This window comes from Oncorhynchus kisutch, linkage group LG9 (assembly GCF_002021735.2).
Source record: "Oncorhynchus kisutch isolate 150728-3 linkage group LG9, Okis_V2, whole genome shotgun sequence".
Lineage (NCBI taxonomy): Eukaryota > Metazoa > Chordata > Actinopteri > Salmoniformes > Salmonidae > Oncorhynchus > Oncorhynchus kisutch.
The window spans coordinates 10,037,753-10,056,402 of record NC_034182.2 but is presented as its reverse complement, the minus strand read 5'-3'; the positions used below and the strand labels follow the sequence as shown (position 1 = coordinate 10,056,402).

The 18,650-nt window shown below is 46.1% G+C and overlaps 1 protein-coding gene across 10 annotated transcripts in view; it reads left to right on the top strand.

The window, feature by feature from the left end:
* LOC109896301 (DENN domain-containing protein 5B-like) overlaps positions 1–18,650 on the top strand; it is a 70,159-nt gene that overhangs the window by 37,326 nt on the left and 14,183 nt on the right. For 3 of the 10 annotated variants that reach the window (XM_031831838.1, XM_031831841.1, XM_031831840.1), the window contains 7 exons: positions 3,832–4,510; positions 9,626–9,813; positions 11,914–12,492; positions 15,112–15,343; positions 16,864–17,014; positions 17,280–17,373; positions 17,642–17,752. In XM_031831838.1, the coding sequence (XP_031687698.1) occupies positions 3,832–4,510; positions 9,626–9,813; positions 11,914–12,492; positions 15,112–15,343; positions 16,864–17,014; positions 17,280–17,373; positions 17,642–17,752 (2,034 nt within the window). The remainder of the gene's footprint in view (positions 1–3,831; positions 4,511–9,625; positions 9,814–11,913; positions 12,493–15,111; positions 15,344–16,863; positions 17,015–17,279; positions 17,374–17,641; positions 17,753–18,650) is intronic. The other 7 variants (XM_031831842.1, XM_031831847.1, XM_031831845.1 and 4 more) reach the window with 3 other exon arrangements.

Below are 18,650 nucleotides of genomic sequence, written 5' to 3'. Positions count from 1 at the left end.
AACTAGTAACCATAACGGATTACATTTAGAAAGTAACCTACTTAACCCTGAATGAGGGGAGTAGAAGGACAATAAACAGGCTCTATTCTATCTAATGAGTGGGCAGCAGTGAACCAAACTGGGTTGGAGGAAGGAATGGATGGAGGGACCTTATTGGGGAACAGGTAGAGGATAAACGGGAGCTATTGACTAACAATACCCCAACTAGGCATTGAAAGGCCTTTTAGATTGTTTACAGGGGAAAGGAAGGGCATGCTAGGATTATTCCAACCAATGCTTTAGGAAATAACAACGCACACACACACACCATTGGAGTAGAGAGGCCCATGATTAAGACACAATGCGGTGCCTTCTCTCGAGGGTATCCTGGATAATGGGGCGAAGGCACCAAATCCCTTCTGTCTCTATGGATTTACCCAGGGGGGGTTGCAGGCGCTACATGGACTTTGGCTGCTTTGCTGCAGTTTGGGTTAAAAAAAAATATATATATATATTTGGGGAATTTACCCCTTTTTTCTCCCCAATTTCGTGATATCCAATTGTTAGTAGCTACTATCTTGTCTCATCGCTACAACTCCCGTACGGGCTCATGGGCTCATGCGTCCTCCGATACACAACCCAACCAAGCCGCACTGCTTCTTAACACAGCGCGCATCCAACCCGAAAGCCAGCCGCACCAATGTGTCGTAGGAAACACCGTGCACCTGGCAACCTTGGTTAGCGTGCACTGCGCCCAGCCCGCCACAGGAGTCGCTGGTGCGCGATGAGACAAGGATATCCCTACCCGCTAAACCCTCCCTAACCCGGACGACGCTAGGCCAATTGTGCATCGCCCAACGGACCTCCCGGTCGCGGCCGGTTACGACAGAGCCTGGGCGCGAACCCAGAGTCTCTGGTGGCACAGCTGGTGCTGCAGTACAGCGCCCTTAACCACTGCACCCGGGAGGCGCAGTTTAAATTGAGTTGTTTCGTGTTGACGGGATGAGGGGAGGGGAAGCGTGCCAGGGTGGAAAGTAACTTTTGTGGAGGGAATATCTGATAAGACAAAGCTTTATATTGTCAAATATCTGCATTCATGAGAAAAAAGGGAAAAGTTAAGATGGTGATGATGAAATTGTGCTTTATTGGATTTTATAAACTGGGTTTGAGCCCTGAATTATGATTTGGCTAAAAGCCATGATATATCAGACCGTATACCACGGGCATGACAAAACATGTATTTCTACTGCTCTATTTACATTGGTAACCAGTTTATAATAACAATAAGTCTCCTCGGGGGTTTGTAATATATGGCCAATATATCGTGCCTAAGAACGTCGTGCCTAAGAACAGCCTACAGCCGTGGTATATTGGCCATATACCACACCACCTCGGGCCTGATTGCTTAAATAGCCCACACACTGCAGGAAATGACAAACCAGAAGACGACGTTAGTCATGTATTGAATCACTCAAGGCCTGTCATGGAAGGGAATGCCAAAGGTCCCGCTGACTTGTCGCTCAATGATCTGGGTCCACTGACGTGTATGTGGTTGAGGGATCATATGTTTGTGGTGTGTGTGTGTGTGTTTGCCTAGCCCAGCATATTGAGCCCCAGTAGAGGTAGCTGACCTCGTTACCTGTCCCTCAAGTCCCTATAGAGGAGGTTCAGGAAGCGCTGGGTGTCGGCTGACCGTTGCCTCTCGTGATGCAAGGTCACTATTCTTCCGTTGGTGCTGGCCATTACGTCACACACTGGCGTCAGAACCTATGAATTATTAACACCGGGTTCTCCGCTTACGTCGGCATGGAAACGATGGCCCATTGTGCGGTGTGTTCCAGGACTGAAATGGAACAAGCATGTCCAGGTCTGAAGTGCACCTATGAAGGCTTCGATAGCAGAACCATTATGAATCTCAGCCCTCTCCCTGCTTGCCTCAACCTAACCCCCTTTATTCATATCTATAGTATCTCCATCCCGCTCACCATCCATATCCCCTTTCCCACTCTCCCTTCATTCCCCTCCTCTCTCATCTCTACTCTCTCTACCCATAGGGTGACCTTAGTGTAATCATGCTTCCTGCCCCTTTGGGCCTAGCAACAAAGCCCTTCTGATGATTGCTTCTCTCATCCCAATCCTTTTCTCATAAATCCCCCCTCGATTATTATTTATTTATTTATCTCTCCCTTGATCTCTCCCTCTATTTATTTATCTCTCCGTCTGTCGGTCCGTCCGTCGCTCTGTCCATCGCTCTGTCTGTCTGATGTTGGCACTAATTTGATTTTCTTGTTAATCGGGCCCTGAGTCAGGTGTGTGTGAATAAGGAGAGCTGTGTGTGTGAGAGAGTGCCCAAGGATATGCATGAGTATGTGTGTGAGAATAAGGAGAGCTGTGTGTGTGAGAGAGTGCCCAAGGATATGCATGAGTGTGTGTGTGAGAATAAGGAGAGCTGTGTGTGTGTGAGAGAATGGCCAAGGATATGCATGAGTGTGTGTGTGTGTGTGTGTGTGTGTGTGTGTGTGTGAGAGAGAGAGTATGAATGTGTATGTGTTTCAGTTTGTTGAGCTTATTGCTTCATAATCAACAGTGCGTCATTCACCCAGAACCCCCACAATTCCTGTGTCCGTGCCGGAATAAGGGGATAGTTTAACACCATGGGAACATTACCTGGGATTATCCAAGAATACTGTGAAATGTTCTGCTAGGAATTCCAAAATGTCTATCGGAAGTCATTTTGAGCCTAACAGAGCTGAGGACCAGGTTGATGGCCCCAGACACAGTTACGGTAGACAGGAGGGTGGGATGACATTTAAGCCTGGAGCCTTTACTGTAAACAGTCAACAGTTTCTGCTCCCTTTGTTAGAACAGGAAGAGAGTTTTGAGGGAGACTTCAATGGAAGTGTGTCAATGGGATTAGATGAAGCCGCTGTGCTACGGAGTCACTTGTATGCAACATGTCAGAGAGTGTTGAGTTGTTGATACTGTATAATGTGTTTCAGAGCAGTGTTGGTTTAGGGAAATGTTCTCCAACATGCAGAGTTGTACTGATGACTGCCTGTTGATATTGATGTTTCCACGGTTTCAACCTTCAGTAGATCGAAAATGTGCAGGTTAATGGGACCAACTCCGTCGCTCATTAGCACAGATGGGGCCCAATTGTTGCAAAAGGATATTAGAATCCCTTTGTCATCTTTAACAGGTTTCAACCCCCTCCCTTCCATGGAGGAATATTTTCTCCTTGATCCATATGCTTTCATGATATTTAATGGGCGAGAAGGATTTGATTTGGGAGCGTATAGAATCTCATTTCTGGGGAGAAAATGCAGCATTTCGGATGTTTTTCATTTGCCTCTCGGTTTCCACACAGAACAGACAGATTGAGGTAGTGTGGGAGTGATTCTCTTGTCAGTAGTGATCAGTTGAAACCATGATTCACTCACCACTCTTATAATCCATTCCGAACAGAACATTGGCCAACTACAGGGCTGTGCCTGTTTCCTTGTTTATCTGTGTTAGCGACATGGGTTAGTGTGTGTGTGTGTTATGATGCATTTTTGTATTCAGCTCAGCTCTGCAAATCAACATAATGATAATCAACCATATTTTATTTCATGCTGGCTGCTGTGTTGCTGACTGGGCTGCTATCAAAGCAGATTATGCTGACTTGATTAGAGATGCGACACACATACACATGAATGTAGATTTACACACACCAACACAGTCTGGTACACACATAGTCTGGTACGTGCAGTCTCAGTAGTTTCATATGTAAGGCCTCTATATTGGTTCTGTCAACTATCTCAGTTATTAATACCACATTAATAATCATCATTATTGTCTTTCTCTCTGTAGCTCTGTATGCCCAAAGGCCTGTCGTTCAGGACACAGGCAGACAGCCGCGAGCCCCAGTTCCACTCATTCCTGATCACGCGGGAGGACGGCTCTCGCACCTACGGCTTCGTCCACACCTTCTACGAGGAGGTGACGTCGCCTCAGATCTGCTCGGCCATGCAGACCCTCTACCAGATGCACCAGGCTGAGAACCCTTCCTCCGCCACCCCCTCCTCCTCTTCCTCCTCCAGCATGGACTCTCTGGCTAGCAGCCTCGACGAAGCAGATTCTCCATCTTCCTCCTCGTGCCGGTCGGCGGCGTGCGGCGGCTACGACGCATCGCGGGACACCCTCTACGTCTCCAAGGCGTTGTGTCTGATCACGCCCATGCCCTTCATGCACGCCTGCCGCCGTTTCCTGTCCCAGATGCACCGGGCCGTCACAGCCGCCTCGCCCCCGCCCCTCCCCCTGGAAAGCTACGTGCACAACATCCTGTACGAGGTGCCCCTGCCCCCCCCGGGGCGCTCGCTGAAGTTCCACGGGGTGTACGAGCCCATCGTGTGTCAGCGTCCTGGGCCCGGGGAGCTGCCTCTGGCTGACTTCCCTCTGGGCCAGACCTTCACTCTGCTGGGGGTAGAGAACCTGGTGCAGCTGTTCAACTGTACCCTGCTTGAGATGCAGATTCTGCTCTACTCACAGGGTAAGAGATGCTTATTATACATACACACACACACACACACACTCCTCTGCCTCTACATTCCTTGGCAGCAGGTTGTTGAGTGGGGGTTGCTTCTCCAGCCAGGTGGTATGGTGATGACTGATACCAGGTTGGGGGATGGTTCGGATAAGTCATTCCTCCCTATTCCTCAACACATCCCCTCAGCTGGAGCCAATGGAACATGACTGGCTGTGTCATTACTGGGGTGTCATCTGTGGTCCTGCCCCTGACTCCCTGGCCCAAATGAGTTTAGGATTAGACTAATGTAATCTGGGTCTGGTAGAGTGCCGTTCCTCTCCCTGCGACTGGAGCTATGTAGGTTGACTGACTGGACAGCAGCAGGATTAGGAAGCATGGTCAGTCAACGGACCAACAGCCAGACAGTAGTCTGTAGACGTCAGGCCAAGACTGACTGTATTTGCCATAGACTTCCCTGTAGAATACAGTAGACTAAACTTCAGGATGCCATTATCTGATTGGCTGAAGACTGTTGCAGAGAAAGAGACATTGAGAGAGCTTCTTGTGTGTTGAATGTTTGATTGCGTGGTTCTGGTCCATTGGCGTCCTTTGTAATGGAAAGTAGTCTTGCCTAATGAATTAATGGGTTGCGAGTTTCCACTAAGTGGCTCTTGATTTGTTTTAGAATTGATGGAGTTTAATGTCGCTAATGTAATTATCTGTAATGCATGGGAGTTCATTAGTTGAGTTGATGGCAGTCAAACAAAGGGACTCCACTGTTACTAGCACCATGCCATTTCTGTCTGCTTGAGAGAAAACGACAGAGACGGGCCTCTCCCGCCTCCTACCACTCCTCTCATCCTCATCCACCCCTCCGCTCCCATCCATCTCCACTCATCTGTCGTCTATCCTTTGATGAGAAATGATCTCCCATGTTTAATTTATTAAACCAACTGTCAGACGGAAACAGAGTGAATAACCTCTCATTCCGAATGAAAAAAACATTCCTGTAACGTTTTAATGTTCCTCATTTTTCACCGGGAAGCGTTGGCGGCATCCCATTTAGCTCCTACCCTGCGACACGGCTGCTAAACGGCATTCTAATTCCTCTATAATAAAAACGATGTGCTTGATTTGCCTGGAGGCGCTTTCATGGAAGGGTTGATGCACGGAAACTGCATCTGTAACATGTTCTGTGGATGGGTCCCAATGCACCCTATTCCCTATATTGTGGACTATCTTTGACCAGGGCACATTGGGAAGGAAGTGGCAGGCAGGCGTTTAGTCCAATCCCGCAGCTCAGTGGAGGGCATGGGTCTGAGATGTAATTAATAATATGATTAATCACTATTTTAGTCATTCCAGGGTCTTTTTCTTGATCAAAAATGGGTTTAGGTGGTGGGTGTGGCAGGGGCGCAGTTTTAAAGCGAATTTTTGAGGCCCTGTCTTGGCAGTGTAGAGACTTTGGCATTTTTAAGCAAATTTCTTCCAAGTCTACACATTTCTCCATGGAGCTAAGCATTTTTTGTAATAAAAAAAACAAAATTCCTGCAATTCTACACAAGTTGACATGCAGTTGAGAGAAATGGTTGCGGTTTTAAAGCACATTTCCTGTGATTCAACATATTCTACCATAGAGCTGAGAACTTTTTTTTGGTTTTAAAGCAAATTTCCTGCATTTCTATGCATTTAGTGATGGTTAATGCTGTTTTCTTTTGCTCAAACATAATATTAAAATGTATACTGCTAAAATCAATTCTTTAGGGATCTTTCAATTCTCCCAGACTTTTATTTTGGTGATTGTTAGTTGTAAGATTGTAAGATTATATAACGAATACAAAATAAACAGGTCCCATTATCTTCTTCTATACATTATATCTGGTTTTAGTCTTTTAGTTTTAGTCGACACTGAAAGCGCTTTTCCATCCTGAAAATTAGGCGACCAGAAAAAACACTTAGGCGGCCCGCCCAAGGATTTCAATAGCAGAAAAATCGCTGCATTGGTGGTTGCTCAAACGCATACTGTTCGTATGAAAATGAGGGGACTTTACACCATGTCTCCTTCTCCCCTCTCTCTGTGCTGGGAGTGCACCTGGTTTCTGTTTACCATTATTGGCTTGTCTCTTCCCTTCTGAGACTGTGTCTGATAGGGACCAGTCCCAATGACTGACAGTTTCACTATGAGTTGCCTCGTGTCATATGTTCAGCTTTGAAACACAGATGCCGATCTTTGTCTCTTCCGTTCGCATTTTCCACTTGGCCTCAGCAAGCATTGTGATCAACATTTGTATTTATTTATTTAACTAGGCAAGTCAGTTAAAGAACAAATTCTTATTTTCAATGACGGCCTAGGAACAGTGGGTTGTTCAGGTGCAGAATGACCGACAGATGTTGACAATGCAATGCATTCCCCTATTTATCAAGCAATAATATACAATATTTTACACGTAAACCTCCATTGGAAAGCAGTATTGGAAGGTCTTGTGAAAGTTTAACGGCCCTGCAAAATAGAGTTGAACGCTCTCATCTCTGCCTGAAATCACCCCCCACCGTAGTTCAGCTGAGGTCAACATCGGGCGAGAGAATAATATTATTCTGTTTTTTTCCCACTCTTATCCCCCCCTCACCCCCTATGAGCTTTTGCAGGGTGCTTTGATGTTTTTCGTGTTGGGGAAAACTGGAGTCTGACTTCTGACGGGTTGAATATTAAATTAGGAAGAGCTGGTGTCAAATCATCACGGCTTATGTATTAATGAAGTCTGTCGAGACGCAGCGTAATCGTTTTGAATAAAGGGATAAACTTCACATAATACGATCATAACCGTGGATGAGAGGGGAAGGAAAGTGGGGATAGAGTTGCTGAGACGTGAGTGAAGTACCATGAACCATCCTTTTAATAAGAATCACTCTTTCGGTCGCTGCATCACAGAGCAGGCGGTGTCAAGTTAAAAACCCTCGACACGCAGAGGCTTGTGAGAGTATATTTGGTAATAAACTGGGTTATCCTCATTTTTGGGGGGGCTCTTATCTCCCTTGTTGTGGCTCTAATTGCTTGGTTTATTTCAGAGAGAGACTGGTTTCCCACAGGGAATGCCAAAAAGGCATGTTCAAGCAATTGACCCCTTGGTTGTTGGCAGCACTTTGAAGTAGTTACCGGTAAAATTATTGCCAGCATTTCTTTGGTAGACTAGAAGCCGAAGGGCAAATGCTATACAAATACATGGGTGTTAGTGTGCTGTGTAGTTTCCTTTTGTATGCATTCCTTTAGTAAAGCCATGTAAAAGTTCCAAGTTATCTGCAGCTCTTCTAGGTTTCCCCTCATACAGAATTGAGTATTGCAGTGTGAGGGGTTTGGCTTGTGTACGGTCAGTGTGTTATTGTACGAGTGTGTGGGTGTGCAGTGCACCACAGCTGAGCTCGCAAGTTTACTCACCAACTCTCACACTCTCTTTTTAGTTCTGTCTTTCTCTCGGTTTCTCCCACTCTTTCTCACTCCGTCTCGCTCTTTCGCTACCATACTTTCTCTGTGTGTTGTTCTTCATCTCATTTCTCTGTCTCCCTTTTCTTATCCGAGATCCAATCTTATACAATGCGTGACTGTGATTCTCAAACCACACCTTCACAGGGTTTCGGGAGGACTCTCGTTCCATTTTCTGCGTGTCCTGTGGCGCAAGTCTTTTATCGGGGTATTGTTACGCCTATCTATCATGTGCGTCTTCTAGTTTTCTCATAAATATCCTATAAGTTGGAGCCCCTACAGATGCCCCTCCCCCCACACACACACCTTTTCACACCGGACCCCCTTCCTTCGCTCCATCACTACGAGTCATCTCCACGGGAGGCAGGGTGGCAGGTGGGGTGAGTTATGCCCTTCTTCAGTCTGAAATGTATAACGTCCATTACAGTTGCGCCTGCCAGCACCCCTGTCCTGTTCCTAATGACTTGTTTGAAGCCAGGCCTCAAAATTGAGAATTCGAGTCGCCGACAGTGGCTAATGGACACAGGTGCTCCTGCAGTGTGCGCGTGCACACACACACACACACACTGATTAATGGCCAGGTCTGGTGTGCTCTCTCCACAGCGTTAGTGTTAGCGTGTTATTAGTATGATTAGTCACACATGAGACCGAGAGGAGGAGATGCTAAAGTCGAGCTGTTGTCACCTCTCTGAAAGAGCATCTGGAGCCTTACAGCTGCTCTGTCTAATACACAGTAACCGACCAATGGTCTCAGGGACAGAGAGAAGATGTAGCCAGTCTGGATCCATGCTCTGTATTGGAATATATTACCTGAGTCCTTATATGTGTGTTCCGGGGGGGGGGTTGATTTGGGAATAGAGAGAGGGCAAATTAGTGTCTGTCCATGTGTCTGTAGGAGAGCGTCCATCTGTGTGTGATTCGCATGCGATGGTCTGTGTGTATTTATATCTGAGTGACAAAGTGGTCACTTGCAGACGGACTTTGAGGAAAGGTAGATGCACACACACACACACACACACACAGACTCTCAGACACACGCAATATAAACATGCCAGGTCCCCTAGTTCTCTTGTAGAATGTAAATTGGCTAGGTCTTTGTTTAATGCTTTGTCGACCTTGAAAAGTGTAACGCATTTTGAATGAAAGTACACAGAACCGCTGTGCCTGAGCAGCGGTGAGCATGAAAGCGAGTGAAGGATGGAGGAAAGGGTGGAGGGAGAGGGGTTGAGTGGATAAATTGGTGCAGCGTGCTGCTGTTTTATGATGGAGGTCAGTCAGGCTTATGGTCTGATCATTTTATTCGTATCTGATGTTATAACTCTTAAACTCAATAGCAAAGCCAGGCTGAGATCACTGGTCCTAATCTTTAATCAGAAACAGGAGACACTGCAGGCAAACACACACGAACCCCCCCCCCCCCCCCCACACACACACACAGAGAATGGTGATTTTAAATTGAATCCATCAAAACAGAATTCCACCCGTATTGCCCCCAGATTAAATTTTGATTGGTTGATTTAAAGTGATTCTCTGCTTCTTCTTCTTTCTAACATCTCCCTTTTTATTACCCCCCCCCAATCACTCACTCCACCCCTCATTTTCAACCACCTCTCCCCCTCCCAACTTACCCCCCTTCCTTCCCTCACCCTACCTCTCTCCAGACTACCAGCGGTTGATGACAGTTGCGGAGGGCATCACCACCCTGCTCTTCCCGTTCCAGTGGCAGCATGTCTACGTGCCCATCCTACCCGCCTCACTGCTGCATTTCCTGGATGCCCCCGTGCCCTACCTCATGGGCCTGCAGTCCAAGGAGGGCACCGACCGCTCCAAACTAGAGCTGCCACAGGAGGTATGGGCTACTGTGTGTGTCAGTGTGTGTGTGTGTGTGTATGCAACTGCGAATGGGTCTGTTTTTATTTGTAAGTGTGTGTCTCCACACAATAGGCAGTTACAGTAAGGGCTCATTGTTGCTGAATGCACACTGTCCAAGGCCATCCAACCCTGACTCTGCACAATGAGCCTCCCACCCACACAGGCAGACAACCTGGCTTCTATTCAGACTGAGCGGGAAGTGGAAAAATGCCGCTTTCAGACTATTATTGTGGAGGAATGTTTATTAGAAGTTAATTTTAGTTTGTTGGAAAGCACTAAACCTCTCTGAGATACTTCTATTGGTTTTGTCACTCACAGCCCAATGTGTTTGCGTAGACCCCGATTACTCCTGTGTGGAAGGAACTCAAACGGACATTTCTCTAGAACGGCTTAGTGGATTTTGGGATCGTGTGTGTCTATACCCTCTCCCTCGTCCCTCCTCCCAGCTTGAGCGGCCTCCTCCTCCGACAGTGAAAGCGATGGAACCCTCGGTGCACAGCATGTGTGTGTGGGGACGAGATAAGACTCCTAATGGTCTGGAACGTCCCAAAGAGATCCCCAGCTTCAGGGCTCTCCCTCCCTCCCACCCCCACCGCTCATTAATCTGTCCCATTCCGTATGCATGGTAATTATCCGAGTCAGTGCGGCATCCGACGACGTTCCCTGGTGCTCCTGCCTCCTCACAATCCAATTTTCTGCCCCCCTGTGTTCCTCCGGATCCTCCCCTAAAGATCACACGGTGCCAAAGGTTTTAATTTTAAAATCTCTATTTTCTGATTGATTCTTTTGAAGTGAGGAGGATGAAATGGAGGGATGAAAGAGGAGCTGAAAGCAAACGGAAAGAAGGGAAGGATCAAAGAGAGAGGATGTGAATGAATGAATGACTTGCCTTTTTTAACCCTGGCTCTGTAGAAAGAATTCATCTCATTTCCATTTCAAATGGCAGAACAATAATTTGTCTCCTAATCATATTAGTCATGTTTGCATAGAAAATACCAAACAAGTACATGCACATGCACACACTCATGAATGCCAACAGTTTCATGTAATTTTGTCCCTCTTGATCCTCCATCCTTTCTATTGAATGCGAGAGGAACCCATGGCTTTTAACCGAAACTAGGCCAAACATTGTGTGCCTGTACAATCACCCAGCGGGGTGCGTGCTCCTTTTTCCGCAGCTCCTAAATCAGGCGGATGGCCTGCAGTCTTCTCCGCTACCTAAATAAACCTCCGTTAGGCCAATCCACATCAGGTCAGATCTGTGCACAGACAGCTGATGCAGCCCTCACAGAGCCATGCACATGAGTCAAACCTGGACCCAGAAATACATGGAGAAGAAAATGTTGAGTTTTGAAATTCACATCTGGAGCCTAGCAAATGCTGTTATTAAACTATAGTCAATTGGTAGTAAACCCAGCGTTTCAGATGCCAGACAGTAAATGCTAATGTCATGTATTCAGGTGTACAGTAACTCCTAGTCATCCTCCCACAGGGACAGTAGAGCCTGGAAGTATACACTGTGTGTGTGTGTGTGTGTGTACAGTATCATTGTTCCCCTGTGTGTCTCAGATGGAGGAGTGCTATAGAGCTGGAGTGGCAGTGTAATACATTAGACTGGGGCTTGGGGAGAGAAGGCTGTAAGCCCCGTTTCTACCACTGTAAGCTGTCATTGTGGTTGGTTTTTGAGTGTGTTGCTTTGTCTGTTAGAGTAAGACACCAGGGATGGTAGGTGTGTTTGAATTTGTATGTGTGATTTTATGTGAATTGTGGTTGTGATTGGTGTGCAAGCATGTGTATTTGTTTCTGTCTGGCACACTACCCTTGAGCACAGGGTTTATGTCGTAATGCTGGTGGTTTGTCACAGTAACTCAATTATGTCAGATTTGGGTTTATTACTGACAATCTCTTTTTCATGTCAATCACATACTGACCCAGTTACCCAATACTCAATCTGTGCATGTCCATTCCTCAACCCCAACACACCCCTCTCTCTGAGTTTCTATTCATTGAGCAATAGCTTTGTTATAATTGTTGTATAATCTTTCATCTTATTCCAAACCTCCCTCTCTCCTAACAGGCTAACCTGTGCTTCGTGGACATTGACAACCACTGCATCGAGCTGCCTGAGGACTTCCCCCAGTTCCCTAACAAACCAGAGTTCATCCAGGAGCTCAGTGAAGTCCTCCTCCGCTATGGAATATCCCCAGTGGGGGGCGCTCCTCCAACCTCTGTCCCCACCACCACCACCACCACCCCTGGGTCCGTCTCTACCCGTCACCCTGGTCTGAAGAGCCAACAGGCCCTGAGGGAGCTAGAGGACGATGGGAGGAATGGGAACCTAGGCGGGGAGCAGTTAGCTGTGTTGGAGCTTCTCCAAGGGAACGCTACTCTGGAAAGACTCCAGGCTCTGGCTAAGAGAACGGGGGTCCGTGTGGAAGCCCTGAGGGGGGTAGGGGGTGAGGGAGAGGGCCAGGGGGGGAGGACGACAGTCGAAGAGGAGGAGCTGAGGAACGCTAAGCTGAATGTACAGCTGAGGGAGGTGTTCGCTAGCAGGTTTACCACAATGTTCGCGGACTATGAGGCCTTCGTCATCCAAAGCGCTCCGGACCTGGAGTCCTGGCTCACCAACCGAGAGCAGATGCACAACTTTGATAAGGTGATGGGTTGACACACAGAGACATGTACACACACACACACACACACGGTTTATCTTGATGTAACGGGCTGTTTGAGGCCTGTGTTGTGTGATAGTGGAAGTCCACTGGGGCATTACCATGTTTGTGAGATGCTGGATTAAATTCTTTCCTGAAACCCGTCCACTATGAAAATATTCCATTTGATAAATAAGTAAGACAAACACAGCTGGAGCTGTTAAGACTTGGTATTGGCAATAACAATGTTTGCATTTCAAAAAAATCACTGGGGAAATACATTCATATCAGCAAGCAGACAGAAAACAGAGTTGGTTGCTGTGTGTTTATGCTACGTGCTGTGCACCCAGAGTTGGGCAGTATTTCTGTTATTTGTATTTGAAATATGTAGTTCAATTACTTCTGAGTATTTAGTTAATTGTATTGCACTGGGCTGAACTACACTCAGTGCCTCCGGAAAGTATTCAGACCCCTTGACTTTTTCCATGTTACGTTACAGCCTTATTCTAAAATGGATTCAATAAATACACATCCTCAGCAATCTACACACAATACCCCATAATTATAATGCAAAAAAAGTTTTGGGAAATTTTAGCAAATGCATTAAACATGAAAAACGGATACCTTATTTACATAAGTATTCAGACCTTTGCTTAGAGACTCAATGTATCATCCTTGAGATGTTTCTACAACTTGATTGGAGTTCACATGTGGTAAATTAAATTGATTGGAAATGATTTTCAAAATCACCCACCTTTCTATATAAGGTCTGACAGTTGACAATGCATGTCAGAGCAAAAACCAAGCCATGAGGTCGAAGAAATGTCCGTAGAGCTCCAAGACAGGATCGTGTCGAAGCACAGATCTGGGGAAGGGTACTACAACAATTCTGTAGCATTGAAAGTCCCCAAAAACAAAGTGGCCTCATCATTCTTAAATGGAAGAAGTTTGGAACCACCAAGACTTTTCCAAAAGCTGGCCGTCCAGCCAAACTGAGCAATCGGGGGAGAAGGGCCTTGGTCAGGGAGGTGACCAAAAACCCGATGCTCACTCTGACAGAGCTCTAGAGTTCCTCTGTGGAGATGGGAGAACCTTCCAGAAGGACAACCATCTTTGCAGCACTCTACCAATCAGGCCTTTATGGTAGAGTGGCCAGACGGAAGCCACTCCTCAGTAAAAGGCACGTCATCCCGCTTCGAGTTTTTGAACTCTTTGGCCTGAAAGCCAAGCCTTACGTCTGGAGGAAACCTGGCACCATACCTACGGTGAAGCATGGTGGTGGCAGCATCATGCTGTGGGGATTACCTGGCACCATACCTACGGTGAAGCATGGTGGTGGCAGCATCATGCTGTGGGGATTTCTTTTTCAGTGGCAGGGACTGGGAGACTAGTCAGGATTGAGGAAAAGATGAACACAGCAAAGTACAGAGAGATCCTTGATGAAAACCTGCTCTAGAGCACTCAGGACCTCAGACTGGGGAGAAGGTTCACCTTCCAACAGGACAATGACCCTAAGCACACAGCCAACACAACGCAGGAGTGGCTTCAGGACAAGTCTCTGAATGTCCTTGAGTGGCCCAGCCAGAGCCCGGACTTGAACACGATCTAACATCTCTGGAGAGACCTGAAAATAGCTGTGCAGTGACGCTCCCCATCCAACCTGACAGAGCTTGAAAGGATCTGCAGAGAAGAATGGGAGAAACTCACCAAATACAGGTGTGCCAAGGTTGTAGCGTCATACCCAAGAAGACTCAAGGCTGTAATCACTGCCAAAAGTGCTTCAACAAAATACTGAGTAAAGTGTCTGAATATTTATGTAAATGTCATATTTCAGTTAAAATATATATATTAGCAAAAATGTCTAAAAACCTGTTTTGACTTTGTCATTATGGGGTATTGTGTGTAGACTGATGGGGGGGAAATGATTTAATCCATTTGAGAATAAGGCTGTAACCTAACAGTCTGAATACTTTCTGAAGGCAATGTATTTTGTAACAAGATACTTCCAGAGCTGTAATTTGTATTTTCAAAGTACAAAATACTTTTCTATACCTTTTTATTTATAGCTGTTCACGATTTTGTGGCCACCTTTGATGTCACTATGGTGTGATAAGCTCGCGTTCTAAATGAACTAAATATACATGTTTATGAACTAATGAACTATTAAAAAGCATGCTGAGTAGTATTTTAAGGATCTCCACCCCGAAGCAAGGCCAATAAATATACCCAGTGTGCTTTGCAGTTCATTTTGGTTCATTTTTACATTTTGGTCATTTAGCAGACACTCTTATCCGGAGTGACTTATAGTCAGTGCATTCAACTAAGGTAGATAAACAACAACATAACACAGTTATAGTAAGTAAATGTATTTCAAAATACATGTATTTTTAATCAAATACTTTTCAAAAGACAAGTATTTTGTAGTTTATTTTGATACATTGATCTTTATGGTATTTTGTAAATGTATTTTGTAGTTTCTGTCCATCCCTGTGTGCACCTATATCATTTTGTAATTACATTTGTTGCTTTCCCTACCTACTAGTATTTGTCTTCATATCTTTCCCTGCAAGTGCATGCATGTCAATGTATCTGTGTCTGTACTAACAGATCTCCCCTCTCTCCAGGCATCCTTCCTGTCTGACCAGCCGGAGCCCTACCTGCCCTTCCTGTCCCACTTCATCGAGACCCAGATGTTCGCCACCTTCATCGACAACAAGATCATGTCCCAATGGGAGGAGAAGGAGCCGCTGCTCCGCGTGTTCGACGGACGCATCGATAAAGCTCGTCTTTACAATGTTAGAGCCCCAAGTCTGCGATCCTCCAACTACCAGAGGTGCACCGTCCTCAAGGAGTCGGGTGAGTCAGAAGAGAGCAGGGAGTGAGTGGGGAGGGGGGGGGGGGGGATCGACAGAGACGGATAGGTGGAATTGAAGGACAAATCTAGAGTCGTTTAAGATGAGTCTTTGGTAGGTAACAGAGAAATAAGGAGAAGGACTAATTGAAAGTTTGGACTTGAATTAGAATGTCCTCTCCTGCGCCGTCTGTCTGATCAGCATGCTGTGGATGACTGCTGTCTCTATCAGTCTGTCTGCCTGGCTGGCATACCAACGATGCTTTACACATCCATCCTATTACTTTCCATCTCATCATCCTCTTCTCCTTCTTGACCTCTTTCATGTGTTCATTGGAAACAGCAGACTTCTCTCCAGTCAGCAGGTGCTCCCCTTGGCCTATTCTGCCTTTTTGTCTTTGTCTCAAAGAAAGCCTCACCCCACAAAGCTCATTCTTCTATGCTCTATTTCTCTTTCTTTCATTCTCTCTCACGCGCGCACACACACACACACACACACACACACACACACACACACACACACACACATACACGCACACACACAAGTACTTCCCCAAAACACTCCCGCCGCCCCTACCCCACTGAGTCAGTCCTGAGTCTGGCTTCCTCACTTCCTTTTGCCTACGCAGCAGAGACTTAACGAGGGCAAGCCAAATGGGTACTAATTAAGATTAAAAAAAGACCTGACCAGACACTCTCACAGACAATGAATAGGGGGTGTGTGCGTGTGTGTGTGTGCATGCGTGCATGCTCACGTCCGTGGTACAGGTATAGGTGGAGTCAATTGGCAGGGTCTGACCTGGCAGACTTTAATGGAAGGGGTTCTGTAAAAGCCTAATTGTTCAGGGGGAGCTCTTTCAGAGGTGGTGGCGCGTGCAGTTCCCCAATTATACACACAAAAGAAACTCTTCTATTCTACTTAATTTCCCTCAGTCACTCCGGTGCTCCTCTCTCTCCTGTCTGACAAACAATGAGGACTGAGATTGGAAGATACATTCGGAGGGTTTTGTTAGACAACAACCAAAATATCTGATACGAGCCATGTAAAGAATTACCTCGCCAAACAGATGCGCTGTTTATCCCCGTGAGCAGAGGTTAATTGACGGATGCCTTGTTGGTTTGGGTTGAGTCGTACTGCGTCTGTTTTCTCTACCTTGTGTCCATTAAAGGAAACAGTTAGAGAAGGAGGTAGGTTTGGAGAGCAAACAGAAAGACCGAGAAAGAAAGAGCAAGCTGTGAGATGAAGAGAGCGGGGTGTTTATAGATAATGAGGGAGAGGGGAGGAGGAAAGGGCCGCAGTACAGCATTTCCTGTAGTGAATTGAACAAACACTATGCTTTGATGACCTGCCAAGCTTTGTTTAGAGGAGCACAAGAGTGGGAGCTTGTGTGGGTGTCTCTTTTCATTCAAAGTCAACTCAAAAGGTTTAGTCCTAGCATTGTACTAAATGTATTCTCAAGTAGTGGTTATACCAAAAGAAGGCCTTACTCAAAATCCCCCCTGTTGATTTGATCTCCCTGCCCAGCCCAGGCCATCGAACAGCGGCTGATGAAGATCGACCACACAGCCATCCACCCCCACCTGTTGGATATGAAGATTGGACAGGGCAAATATGAACAGGGCTTCTTCCCCAAGCTGCAGTCTGACGTGCTCTCAGTCGGACCCACCAATAACAAGTGAGTATATGATGGCATTACCGAAGAGCCAACCAATGACGGCCATTGTTTCTTGGAAAAAATGGTAATGGAAATGGTTTGAGCACGTTACAGTTGTGTTATGGTGATGTAGTCCAAGTTAACAAGTGTTTATTACCAATTTTCCATCTGTATTATGTAGTTTTTTTTGTTTTAGTTGTTTTTGCTGAATGTTTTTATTTTTTATTATGTAGTTGAGTAGAGTCTATATAAATGTTTATGTGGTTAACAGTGTTATGTCTGTCAGCAGGTGGTCCAATCGTACTGCTACGGCTCAGCGTAGGAAAGACCGTCACAGACAACAAACAGAACACCTGACTCTAGATAACGACCTCAAAGAGGTACGGACACGACACACCGTCCTCCCTCTTCATCCTCTCCTCTTCCTCTGGTTCTTCTTCCGTTTTCAAAGCCTGTCCGTCCTTGTCTTAACTGATGTCATGTTTGTTTCTGTAGCTTGTTTTCTCTTTAACTTCTCTTAGTTTTTTTAGTTTCTATTATTTGAATGTCCTGTGCGTTCATGTGCATGGTGCTTCTTTTCCTTTCTTTTCTCGTTCCTGTCTTTTCTGTGGGTCCTGTGCGTTGGGGTTGGGCCGTACCACTTCTCAGCAGGTAGAGGGGTGTCTAGTCCTGCAGAACTCCATGGCGTTTTGGGAGTGGGACAAGGCGTCTCCCCCGCCCCTCAAACCACCAAAAAAGTCTGCCTCTGAGTGCTGCCTGGTATGTGGAGGAGTGACGGACCCTCCCACTAACCCCCAAAAACTACCTCTACCCCCAAAATCTACCCCTACCCCCAAGAGGACCCCCACTCCACTTCTCCACTCCAGTCCTGCTTCACACATACACACAATCCCTGCTTACTCACACACAGTGGCTCTGTTTGATAGATCCCCCATGCACCTGTCACATTGGTTAAAGTCGACAGCACTGAAAGAGTAAGTCATGGCTCTGCAGAGGATCTTGTTTTCCCTCATCTCTCTCCTCTTCCTACCCTTTTATAGTTCTGTATCTCTGTGGGGAGGAGAGAGATGAGAAGGGAATTACTGAATCGTAACTATACAAAATCAGATAAGATGGCAGAATCATTTCAGATTCAGGCCAATTTAAGTCAACGAGAGTGAACTCACCAGAGTGTGTCACTGAAATGGGCTCAGCGCCTCAACTCTCTGTGGAGAAGTAAACAGAAAATGTAATTTTTTACTTTGCCATGTTTTCTCTATGAGCACATAACCCCCCGCCACATCCCAACGTTTGCAAAAAGGTATTCAAGACTGTACAAAAACCACAATGTCTGCCCTCAATTCTACCTTTACACAACCTCTTACAGTTGGACCCAACTGAGAAATGTCCCTCCATCCACCTGTAATGGTTAATATTAGTCGTGGCCAAAAGTTTTGAGAATGACACAAATATGCATTTTCACAAAGTCTGCTGCCTCAGTTTGTATGATGGCAATTTGCCTATACTCCGGAATGTTATGAAGAGTGATCAGATGAATTGCAAAGTCCCTCTTTGCCATGCAAATGGACTGAATCCCCCAAAAACATTTCCACTGCATTTCAGCCTTGCCACAAAAGGACCAGCTGACATCATGTCAGTAATTCCCCCTTTAACACAG